The sequence below is a fragment of the Elephantulus edwardii genome, unplaced genomic scaffold, assembly GCF_000299155.1.
Source record: "Elephantulus edwardii isolate Elephantulus edwardi_28Jun2011 unplaced genomic scaffold, EleEdw1.0 scaffold00015, whole genome shotgun sequence".
Lineage (NCBI taxonomy): Eukaryota > Metazoa > Chordata > Mammalia > Macroscelidea > Macroscelididae > Elephantulus > Elephantulus edwardii.
This window is the reverse complement of record NW_006399765.1, coordinates 786,778-799,923: the sequence shown is the minus strand read 5'-3', so window position 1 is coordinate 799,923 and position 13,146 is coordinate 786,778. Positions and strand designations below refer to the sequence as shown.

The window sequence follows — 13,146 nt, the reverse complement described above, 5'->3', positions numbered from 1 at the left end:
TTCTGCAGAGCCCAGTAGAGTGTCAATTTACTCCCTAAATGTATTCATTATCCATATAATTTTCATTTAAACTGAATAAAACAGCAGATTCTGTTTTTTATACTTTTTTAAATTTTACAAAGCTATTGCAGCAATTCATTATATGAAATATACACATTCAGTTATAGTTCCCTCTACTTAGAATTGGAAATAATTGCATTTATATTGTAGTGAATTTTTGTTCTCCTACGTCTATGAATAGGACATAGAGATCTCAAAGGTATTTCCTGTTGCCGCCTTTTCATCTACCCTTGATTATCAGCTCCTTTTCATGAATCTCCAATTCAGGCGTACTTTTATTAGTCCCTTACGATAGAAGTACAAATAAAAGCTAGGGACTTGTGACCTTCTGGATAGACTTGTATTTACCAAAACATTTTTTTTCTCCAAAATCCCCACCATTTCCACATCACAAAGTAAATACTTTTGGAATACTCAACACCATTATGCTGACTTCTCAAACTATCAAGTAGAAAACAGTTTCTGGTTTCCCATCCCACCAAGCAGAGGTTGACTCCAAGTGCCTAGTGTGATAAAACTACATTACAGAATTTATATCTTAGGAAGGGGAAAATACTGTTTTGACCCATTGAAGGCACATACTTCCTTCATCTGAGTTGGAAGAAGAAATGCTACAGTTAAAAACTGAGATCCATCGAATCTGAAATAAATCCCCTCTTGCCCTTGGAAAAAAAAAAAAAAGAAAAAAAATTGAGATCCAGGGTCCTGCTGAAGATGTTGTTGTGTGCTGCTGCACTGGAACCACCTCCTAGCTGACCCTCCAGGGGATGCATAGAGGCAGTAAGTCACAGAGGAGGACACTGCCCATCCTTCTCCCATGGAGCAGCTGGTGGATTTGCCTTTGGGATTGCAGTGCAGCTTCTTTCCAGTAGGCCACCAGAGCATAGCTAAAACTGGTTCAAATGAGAGGGGGAAACGCAATTAACCCCCATCTTTTACCAGAACTAATGAGAAAAACGGTCACTCTCCTCCCTTGTGATTTGTTGCCTGGAGGGTGAGCTATGGGTCAGTTCCAGTTTGACAGTACATAACAGTTAACAACAATAATGAGCAACATAGAATTTCAAGGGTATAAATGAACCATTTATTGCAGAAGCTCAAAGACTACAGCCTGCGACATGGATTACATCTGCACCTCAAGAAAATCGACATCATGACAGATGGAGAAAAGACTGAGGTTGTCAATGACTTCATCTTACTTGGATCCACAATCAACACCATGGTATCAGCAATCAAGATATCAAAAGGCATATTGCACTTGGAAAGTCAGTTGTCAGGGACCTCTACAAAGTATTGAAGGGCAATGATATCAGTTTAAAGGCAAAGGTGCATCTGAATCAAGCCATGGTCTTTTCTTTTTTTTAAAATAATTTTTATTTATTTATTGTGTGTACTGTCAAATCGGATCTGACTGGTACAGGAGGCGATTGTTCCTCCTTCTTCAGCAAAGCATCTGGTGGATTTGAACCGCGCACCTCTGGGATTGCAGTGCAGTTTCCTGCCACTAGGCCACCAGAGCTTGCCAAGCCATGGTCTTTTCAATCAACTGCTATGCATCTGAGAGCTGGACAGAGAATAAAGATGACAGAAGAAGGAGCGAAGCCTTTGGATTGTGGTATTAGAAGAGAGTGCTGAAGGCTCCATGGACTGCCAAAAGAACAAACAAATGTGTCTTGGAGAAAGTACAGCCAGAGTGCTCCTTGGAGGCAAGGATAGTAAAACTCTGTCTCACATCCTTTGGGCATGGTGTTAGGTGAGGCCATTTCTTGGACAAGGACTTCATGCTTGGTCAGTGAAAGAGAGGGAGACCCTCAACAAGACGGACAGACAGTGGCTGCAAGAATGGGATGGAGTATATCAGAGATGATAAATATGGCACAGAAACAGGACAAGGTCGCTGTGAGTCGGGCTCTACTCAACAGCACTTAGCAAGACCACCACCAGAGACTGGGTCATAAAAAGAAACAAAGTATGGGTAAATTACACTGGGTAGAGAAGCAAAGTGAAGATCTTGGTGACATAGTTGGTTAAATGTGGGGCTGTGACTGAAAACTCTATAGTTCAAAGCCACCAGCTGTTCAGAAACAGAAAGATGAGGCAGTCATCTTGGAAACCCAGGAGGCAGCTGTCTGTATAAGGCTGGTAGTCCTATAGGGTTGTTATGAGCCAGATCGAGCTCAAGGGCAGTGGGTAAGTGGAAACCTCTCTTTATTCCTAATGAAAAAAATGTTGAGAATTTGATGCTCATTCATGGCAACCCCAACTGGGCTGAATGGCTTTCAATGATTTTTTGGAAATAAATCACCATGATTTTCTTTTAAAAAATTTCTGATAGTAGGGGAGCCTGTTAACCATTTGCATTACCCAGGGAGTCCACAATGCTCACAATAGAAAGAGAATCTTCCTTTTTTGAAGTACTCATTCAATCATCATATAGATCCACTGAAAGACATACAAACTGATGCCATAACTTAGCTAAGCTGTAAAAGCTCAACATTAATGACAAATTAGCATGACAACATAAAAAATACTGGTCACCTTTCCAACTTATATTCTGGTATGGTAGGTGATGACAGTTATAGAAAGGCTTAGGCCTTTTGTTCATAGGGTTGCTATCAGTCATGCCTGACTTGATGGCAATCAACAACAATTTTAAAGAAAATTCAGGTTTACCCTTTTGAAATGAAAATAAAACAAAAAATTTTAAATCATCCTTATTTAACTACAGATCTTATAGTCTTATAGAATCATCGACTTATTTACTTTAACTTAAAAAAAGTATAACACTCAAAACCACTTTTTTCATTTCATCTTTCTCCATGAGGGAATAAGGGAATAATCAAGGAGTACCTGTAAGAAAAGTGGACAATGGACATTATTGCCAGCTAGCAATCGTGTCGGGTTCTTGTGATAAAGTACCAACACTCAATATTCAGAGGATGGGAAATATCAAACATAGTTTATCTTGACTTAAAATTTTCCACTCAAATATTATTTTCTCCACTGTCCTCACTCCGTCACTCACTCCTTGCTGTCGAGTCAGTTATGATTACTACTGACTCTCAATCAAGGCTGTAAAACTATAAGGTGAGAAAACTGTCCAACTTTCCCCCTTGGAGTTGCTGGCGGATTCAAACACCTAGGACAGTTCAGCATTAGGGTACCTTGCTATGGGCTATGCTACCAGAATTCCCTATACAATCATTTGTAGTACTTAAAAAGACTGGCACTAGTAAAGTGTGTGTATAGTAATTTTTGAACCCTTTGTTGTCCTTGATCTTGACCCAGTATTCGGGTCCTGAAAGAATCCACTAAGGAAAGAGGACCATTCTGTTCTTTAGAAACACCCACCCTAAAAATGCAAAAAAGAAGCTTATGGCCCCTAATCTTAGAACCAGATTTCCATTGGGTAACTGGACAGTTCATCTAATCATGGTGAAAATTTCATGACAATTGCATTTGATGGTAGCTATGTCTGCAGATGTGTTTCCTCAGTAGGAAAAGGTTCATTTAAAGACTTCCCCTGCTGATTTTGGGGATTATAGCTTCATCTGACATACTTTGGACATGTTGCAAGGAGGGACCAATCCTTGGAGAGGGATGTCATGCTTGTGAGGGTGGAGGGACAGGGCAGGAGAGAAAGACCCTCAATTCAGTGACTGGGTTAATTGAGGTAGGTATATTGGAGACAATGACAGTGATATTGGCACAGGATAGAGCAGAGTTTAGGGATGTCATGCAGAGGGTCATTATGAGTCACAGGCAACTCGACGACACATAACAACAACAACAACAACAACAGCCTCTTTGTGTAAGTACATAGGTCTAAGTGGACATCATTATTCCACATTATTTAAAAGTGGCACAACACCATTATATCTTGCTTTTTCTTGGTCTGGATGGTGGTGGTGGTTAACTCTAGAGAATGCCTTAAATCTTCAGAAATATACTAAACACACTTACGTGTCAACATCACAGCCAAAGCAAAGCACTTACCTGCCAAAAAAAGCTCAATATGGTTCAATGTGCTCTATGGACTCTGTGTATGAAACACCTCTGAGGAAGGCAATATTGGATGAAAAGAAATGTGGCCCTTGAGATATTAATGTGTTCAAGTGGAGGAGGCGCCGGGACCCACACAAGTCATGAATTGGTAGCTGCTCCTTGTCATCAGCACTAGACTCTTGGATGTTGTTGTTGTTAAGTGCCGTTGAGTCGTAGACGACTCATAGTGACCCTATGAATGAAAGTCCTCGACACTTGCATGCGTGACTTTCATCCTTTCTACAGGTTCATAGGGTTTCTGGAGGCAAGCTATTTACAGAAGTGGATGCCACTCCTGCTTCCAAGCTTGTTTCAACCAGGAGCGCCAGCAAACACTGTCCACCATGGGTAACCATTATCGCATTTGACACACCAGTGTCACAGTATTCAGCTCACAGCGGCCACAAGACTCTTGGATATTACAAGAATATCATGGAACAGGCCTAATAAAAAATTGTTAATTTCATTTTTATTCAACACACTTAAGATCACCAAGAGAGACTTTTTGCCTTTACTAACAACTTGTTGAGAAGGAAGAATGTGGACTGACCCGCTTTTGAAAGGCTTCCTGTCTAAAGCAAATCAAAACTCCCCATGCATATCATTATTCATAAAAGACCAAGTCTTCACTCATAAACCATAAACAGTGAAAGATTACTCAGAATAGAAACAGGTATAGAATATATACTTTGCTATCTAGACACTATGCCAATGTTGATACTCTATTTCTATTAGTCTGTTGAGTAGTTCCTAGATGGCACAAATAGTTAAATTGACATCACTGCTCTTCAATACTCTGGAGAGGTCCCAGACAGACTTTCCCAATGCAATTCATCTTTTGATTTCCTGACTGCTGGTAACAAGTGTGTTGATTGTGGAGCCAAGCAAACTGAAGCTGTTAACAATCTCAATCTCTTCAGTCTATCATGATGCTGCCAACTGGCCCAGTGGTAAGAATCTTTGCTTTTCTTGATGTTGAACTTCAATCCGTATTTGAGGGTACAGTCCTTGACATTTTGTAACAAATACCTCAGGCCCTCTTCAGTTTCAGCAAGCAAGGTTGTATCATCTGCATAATGCAGGTTGTTGATGAGTCTTCCTCCAATGCTGATGTCACATTCCTCCTCATAAAAGCCAGCCTCCTAGATGATCTGTTCCTCATGTAGATTGAAAAGGTATGAAGATAAGACATATCCCTGGTGGCCACCTTCCCAATTTTGAACCATGCAGTGTTTTGTTGCTCTATTCTGATGACTGCCTCCTGGCCCAAGAATAGGTTTCACTTAAGCACAATAAACTGCTTTTTGAGTTTAAAAGCAAACCATCAACACTGCTAATTCTAAAAAGTATGGAATGAAATGCGGGGCAGGGAACCATGAATCAAGAAACTTAGGCAAGCAAAAAAGAGGAACCAGCATAGAACATATGCTGGGGGATATCTCAATGGCACCATGTCTAGATGACATCTGCAAAAGATAGCGAGAGCAACCAACACAAACAGTAATCCAAGCAACTGAAATGTCTCTTATCCAGCTGCTCCCACCGCTTACACAGATGCACTAGAGGAGTGTCTGACGACTGCCAAGAAAAAAAGGAGAAAGAATTTCGCCATTTTTTTTCTGTTCAATAAAGCTTCTGCAACGAAAAAAAAAAAAAAAAAAAAGGAGAAAGAAGATGCCTGGCATTCAGTAGTGTCAAATCAGAAAAGACCACTACGCTTTTCGCCCTGCTCCGTAAGTCACTGCTAGCTGGCCCTATGCTCAATGCTGTCAATTAACGTTCCGATTTCTAAATCTGTAAGATGAGGGTGAAAATAACTAACATGTCAAACCAAACAAATGTTGTGAAAGCCTACACACAGATCCTAATGTTTACTGAGTTTTGTTTTGTTACATAAAGAAAAATTAACAAAAGGACAAATCCATCATCTTGGTTCATTCACATAGTCAATCCTTTCTCTCCTTCTCATCCTTTCCAACAAAAACAAATACTGAGAAAGACTTTTTTTCTCCAAAGAGCTCGGCGTGCTGGAAAGAAAGTTCGGGTCCCATCCAGGCAGGTAAGAGGTAATCAGGGTGATAAGGCATGTGGGGAGGGGGGAAGAAACCGTAGCAAGTCAAAGTCCCATTGGCTTCCGCCTGTCCTGACTGGCAAGAGCAGAAAGCAAAGCCTCAAACCAGTTCTCTGACAGGGCCCAACGCCTCTGCAGCACCCCCCGTGTAATTACACACTTGAGTGACTGGACTCTGAAGAAAATTGAAGGCCTGAGCTCCGAACAGCTGCCATTTTCTCTCTCCATCACACCAGCGTGATTACTTGAGAAATGAACAGCCCCGGCTCAAAGCTACTCCAGAATTCTCAGAGGAAATATGGCTCCGTGTTCCAATAATGAGATTCTTAAGGCAAGCGTTACTTACAATCACTCCGCAAAAGGAGCGAGCCGAGCCCCTATATCTTACAAATTAGAATTTAAGAAACCCAGCGACAGTCTTGGACGATCATTACTCTTCTACTGCTCCAAGGATTCTGGGCTTTGGTCTATTTTTAGTGCAGAAAACTGTTAGGGTCTTAAAAAGGTAATCATAATAAAATGAAAAGCCCACCATAATTAGCTTCCTATGAAGGCAAACTGTGCCCTATTTTAGGCCTAAACTAATAAGATTCCTTTATTCCTTTATCATAACCCATTTCTGCCCAAAAAGTTGTGGTTTTATTTAAATGAGAATTAACAATCCTTATAATATCCTTAATGGGGGAGAAGCTAAATATTCAGAAATTTCTTCTCACTACTTGAGGGGAAAAAATTATTTCCTGAAACCTGTCACTTGAGAAAGTTGAAATATTACACATTACTGGGAGTGTGCGTGTGTATTTATATGTTCTTTCAAACGCACTTCTGTCTTCCCGATTATCCAGCAATTCTAACCTAGCAAAAATAATGAACTCTTTCAGTAATTAAATATTTTAAAAATTGGATATTCTATGAAAATATTATATATGCTTGAGTTAACCAAGCTTGAGTTAAAAAAGCGGCATTGCTGTTTTCCAAAGAAACACAGTTTAAACTTGGACTACAGAAGAAAAACTCTGTTTAAAATATGAGGTTGATCATTCCCCCTCACTCTAAAAAAGAAAATTAAAAATGGCCAGTGAAGATTTGGCTTTTTTCCTCTAAGAAGAAATGATAAAAGTAACATACCAAGAATGACAATTCCACTACAGGGCAAAAAAGAAAACTCTATAGGAGTGAAAAGATATTATAGTGCCTAAAAAAGACAAATACAAAGTAACAAAGTAACTGACCAGGATCCAAGATAGGTGCCTCTAAGAATAATCCTATTATTTTCTGAGATCTATAACTAAGCCAAAAATATATTAAAATTAAGGACTTGTAAATTACCTTTAAAAACCCTTAACTACATAAAAATTCTACCCATTGGTCAAATATACATTAGTCATTCGCATTTAACAGCCTTGCCCCTCCTATCTACTTTCTATTAATTCTTATATAACTAGATTATGGAGAACAAAGCATCTATCCACTAACAATGCTGTTGCTGTTGTCACCTGTATGTGGCGACCCTATGTACAACACCTTTGAAGCCTGCTTGTCCACTGACTCTGAAACACCTGACCCCATATCCCGAGTTACTGTAACAGTCCATCTCATCCAGGGTCTTCCTTTCCTGTGCTGTCCCTCCACCCTTCTGAACACAATGTTCTTCTCTAAGGAGCAGTCCCTCCTGGCCACATGCCCAAAGTTAGCTGTAGAAGGTCAAGGACTGTATTCTTCAATATGGATTGCAGCTCAACATTAAGAAAGCAAAGATTCTCACCACTGGAACAATTGACAGCACCATGATAAATGGAGAAGAGATTGAAGTTGTAACAATTAGAACTTGCATGGCTCCACAATCAACACTCTTGACACCAGCAGTCAGGAAATCAAAAGACAAATTACATTGGGAAAATCTGCTGTCAGGACCTCGTCAGTGAATTGAGAAGCAACAATGTCAGTCTAGAGACTAAGGTACACCTCATCCAGGCCATGGTCTTCACCATTACTTGCTATGCATCAGAGAGCTGGACAATCAGAAGAATTGATGCCTTTGAGTTTTGGTGCTGGAGAAAAGTCTTGAACATACCATAAACCACCAAGAAAACAAATATATGTGTCTTAGAGAGGGTGAAACCAAGTTTCTCCTTGGAGGCTAGGATTTTGGTGGTTTTTTTTTTTTTTTTTTTTTTTGAGGCTAGGATTTTGACGCTCTATCTCACATACTTGGAACACGCAGCCAGGAGGGATGGGTCACTGGAGAAGGACATCCATTAACAATACGTTCAATGTAAATAAATTGGAAGGAACAAAGGAAGATATAGAATAAATTCTATTCTTTTGGAGAGGGTACTATTAGAATTCTAATTATTGTTGTTCTATAAAGTTTTTACATGGGAGGCCTTATTTATATCCATAGAGCAAAACAGTTATAATGGAAGGATACATTGGCTGGATAAGACTACATTTTAAAGCTACTGTCATGAGTGAAAATGGCAGCAGGGAAACATAAGGCCTGTCCATAAGGAGTCAAGAGATCTGAGTTCCTGTGTATGATTCTATGCATAAGAGTTAGAAGTCTTGGCGAGCTCTGGTGGCCTAGTGGCAAGAAGCTGCACTCTAATCCAAGAGGTGCACGGTTCGAATCCACCAGATGCTCTGCTGGAGAAGGAAGAACAATCTCCTCCTGTACCAGTCAGATCTGATTTGACGGTACACACAAAAAATAATATTAAAAAAAAAAAAAGAGAGAAGTCTTTCCTAAATGAATCAGGCTTCCTCAGGTCAAAGACAGTGATATAGCTGAGAAAATGTGAACCCATAACTCAAGTCCTAATCATTCCCCAATGATAGTAGACAAAAACTTACTATCTGAAAACAGCCATTAAAAGGAAAACATAATGTCTCCCCACCCCGACCCCATCATCATCAACCACCCTTCCAAAGCCAGGTGAATGGAACTCACAATCAGCATTGTAACCAGCAGATTCTTCTTGGTGACTTGAGCATGAGAGAAGATGTAGTTCAAGACGGCATTCATGTCACTCTTGTTCTCTTCCCGTAAGGCGAACACACATTTGTCATAGTGACCTACAAACAACAGAAAGAATTGATCCTCTCCCATGTATGAATGCTCGTATTTATATGCCATTTACTCAATACCTGTAATCTCCCTGGAAAGAAGTGAGAAGAAACTTCTTGAATTTTCTCAGAAGGATTTTACAGAATTGATAGATATTGTGGTTTCTGAAAAAAGAATGCTGAACCAGGAGCCGGGCAATCTAGATATAGAACCTGGACTGAGTCCTAGCTCTAATTTTCTATGTGCTCCTGGGCAAATCACTTTGTCTTCTGACCTCAATTTCACTATATTAAAAAAAAAAAGTGGAAGTGGCAAGTAGGGAAGAACTGTGCTGTGAATACTGGGGGGCTGAAAAGAAATCCAGTCCCATCCATACTCTATTCTCTCAGCTTCTCAGAATGATTTCCATGAAGAAATGATCCTCCTGCTTAGGACATTTCAATATCATTAACCCTTGGTAACAGCAGCCAGGGGATTAGGAGACACAAAACATTGGGAAAGTCTGCCCTCGGGAACCTCTTCAATGCCTGAAGAGCAATGATGTCAGCTTAAAGACTAAGCTGCTACTCGGGGTGGGGGGTGGGGGGGGGAGGGATGTGGGAATTGTATACTAATGAAAGAATTTTTTTTTCTTTTTCTTTTCAGAGGGGGGAGCGAGCTGGTGGGGAGGGGTGGGCAGGGAGAAAAGTGCGGCAATGAATGAATGGAAATCCAAAACTTCTGTAAATGTCTATTAAAATTAATAATAATTTAAAAAAAAAAAACAACAAAGACTAAGCTGCACCAGATTCAAGTAAGCCATGGTCTTTCCAATCACCTCCTATGCATCTGAGAGCTACATAGTGAATAAAGACGATAGAAGAAGAATTTATGCCTTTGTTGTGGTATTGGAGAATATCCCACAGTTCTCCAAAAGAACAGAGAGATACATTTTGGAGAAATGCAACCAGAGTGCTCCTTGGTGGCAAGGATGGCAAAGCTTCATCTCACATACGTTGGGCATGTTATTGGGTATTGGGAGGTTATTCCTTGGAGAGGGACAACATGCACCTATCAACAACATCCTTAGAGAACACTTGAGATTTTAGATTCCATGTTTGACAAAATGAAAGTGATTTCATCCAAACAAGAATAATTTTAGCTAACAAACAAAACACCAGAAATACACCACATGCTAAACAAACAAAATCCAAACTAGCGTACCAAACTAATCAGTATCTATATAAATCATTGTGGTTGCCTGCTTGAAAAACCACACTTTCCTCTAAAAACTCATGAAATAGCTAAGCAATGCCTAGGAATTCAAGTCCCAACTAAGGCAGAACCTTGCACCACTAAGTCAAGTAGTCTGGAGGGGAACAATAGTTATATATATTTCCATAGGCCTTTCTAGAGGCAAAGTATTAGGTAGAAAAACTGTGCCTTGCAACAAAAGCATAAACTTCAGGTCCACTACCAGGTTATTTTGTTAAGTGCCATCAAGCTGGTTCCAACTCATAGCAACCTCAAGTGTTACAGAACGAAACACTGCCCCCTCCTGCACAGTCCTCACAATGCTGGCTGGATCTGAGCCCCCTATGACCACCACTGAGCCAATCCATCTTCCTCTCTTTTGTGGATACTCTATCAAAAATCATGTCCTTTGCCAGGGACTGACTGGTCAAGCCTGACATTTCCACCAAAGTACATGAAATGAAGTCTCACCATCTATGCTTCTAAGAAGCTGATTTAAGCTGTACATTTTTCAAAAACAAGTTTGTTCCTTCTTCTTACAGTCCATGGTTATATTTAGTGTTTTGTTTTTTGTTTTTTGTCAGAGAAGGATGGAAATCTCCTCCTGTGTGATTAACTGCCTCTGAAAACCCACTGGAGGGTCAGCTATGGGTCAGCTCTGACTATGGTACACAACCACCCCCACTACCACCATAATTCAAATGCATCAATTCTTTGGTCATTATGCAGATTTTGCATTCATTAGTAGTATCTTTTATTTCTTAGTATTTTAAAGAGGAGTTTTGCAGAAGAGTTATACAAGGCAATTATGTTATCTTCTTGTTAAGAAGGGTGACATGCTGTGGACTGCACCACCAGAGCAGGTATGTTTGATTTCTTCACTGCTGCTTCCAGGAGTGTTGACTAAAGATCCAAATGAAAGGAAATCCTTAACAATTTCAATATTTGTTTCCATTTATCATTATGGCACTTACTGACTCAGCTGAGAGAATCTTTTCTTTTACTTATACTACGTTGTAGTATATCAATGCTGAAAGCGATGAACTTGATACTTCATCAGTTCATCAGTAACTGCTGCAAATTGTCTTCATTTTCAGGTAGCAAAGCTGTATTATCTACATATCACAGGCTATTAATGACTCTTCTGCTAATCCTGATGTCAAGGGTTTGGTTCTTGTAGTCCAGCTTCTTAGATTATACAGACTGAATGGGATACAACCGTGGCAAATGCTATTCCTGATTTTAAACCATACAAGATCCCCTTGTTCTGTTTAATAAGTGCTTTAGTCTATGTTAAGTATTCTGGGATTCCCATTCTTCTCAATATTTGCTATGACACACAGTCAAATGTCTTTGAAAAGTCAATAAAAATAAAAATAAATACCCTTCTGACACTGCTTTCAGTGAAGATTCATCTGACAATGGGAAAGACATCCCTCATTCCACCCCCTCTTCTAATTTAACTTGAATTCATTTTCTTGTCAATGTACTGTTGCAACTTTTCTGAACTATCTTTAGTGAAACTTTACTTCCATGTAATATTACTGATAGGGCTGGATAATTTGTATACTCTGTTGGATCTCTTTTTTGAGAATCTCACAAATATGGATCTCTTCCAGTCAGGTAGACGTCTTCCCAACTTCTTGTCAGAGTTTACAGAAACATCTCACTTGGTATTCAGTCAAATCTTGCAGCCTTTCCATCCTCCTCCCTTCTCTCCGCCCCCAAATTTCTGTACTGCAGCTTAGAAGTCTTCCCCCAGTTCCTTCAGTTCTTCTGTACCTGCACCTTTGACTCAACTTGCAGACAAACGATGTGCTAGTCTCTCAGGTGAGGTATTAACTCCTTAGAACAATCAACCATATGAAAAACAAAAAGCAGACTTTGTTCAGGGAGAAACCTCATAAGGTAGAAAAGGACAGGGAAATAGGCCACATGGACACTGTAAATGAGGGGAAGAAGTAGGGAGAGGGCTAGTATGTTGAGGGGATGGCAATCAATAATACAAAATGCATATGAACTGCTGTTTGAAAAATAAATTTGTTCTGTAAAAATTTTACTTAAACAAACTAACAAGCAAAAAACCCACCACCTATCAGTCCCAGATTATGTGATCCCCTGAAATAGCTGAATGCCATCTACCACGCATCTGTCAGTTTGTCATACACTGGCAGCTTGGGTGTTGCTGTAATGCTGGAAGCTATGCTACTACTATTTCAGATATCACCAGCGTCACCCATAGGTTTCAGCAGAGATTTCAGACTAGCATAGACTAGGAAGATGGACCTGGTGGTCTACTTGTAGAAAAATTAGCCAGTAAAAATCCTTATGAATAATAGTTGAATACCTGTTCTTTGAAGAACAGTAAAACTCTGAATTGAATTTCCAGATAAAGAATTAATACTTCAATATTTTCAAGGTTCAGAATTTATGAATTCATGAAGACAATAAAGGATTATCACCTCACTTCAAACTGTGTTGTTACAAAAATACTGATGATTGCTTCAACGAGATGGAAAAGGCAATCTCCAATTTCGTATGGAATGGGAAAAAGCCCCGAATAAGCAAAGCACTCCTTAAAAATAGAAGAACGGTAGGAGGTATCTCACTCCCTGATTTCAAATCCTACTACACTGCAGTAGTGGTAAAGACAGCATGGTACTGGTACAAT

The 13,146-nt window shown here is 39.7% G+C and overlaps 1 protein-coding gene across 1 annotated transcript in view; it reads right to left on the bottom strand.

Annotated features, from left to right (window-relative positions):
* ACACA (acetyl-CoA carboxylase alpha) overlaps positions 1-13,146 on the bottom strand; it is a 277,380-nt gene that overhangs the window by 138,499 nt on the left and 125,735 nt on the right. Inside the window, exon 25 of the mRNA XM_006881383.1 lies at positions 9,126-9,250. Within this exon, the coding sequence (XP_006881445.1) occupies positions 9,126-9,250 (125 nt within the window). The remainder of the gene's footprint in view (positions 1-9,125; positions 9,251-13,146) is intronic.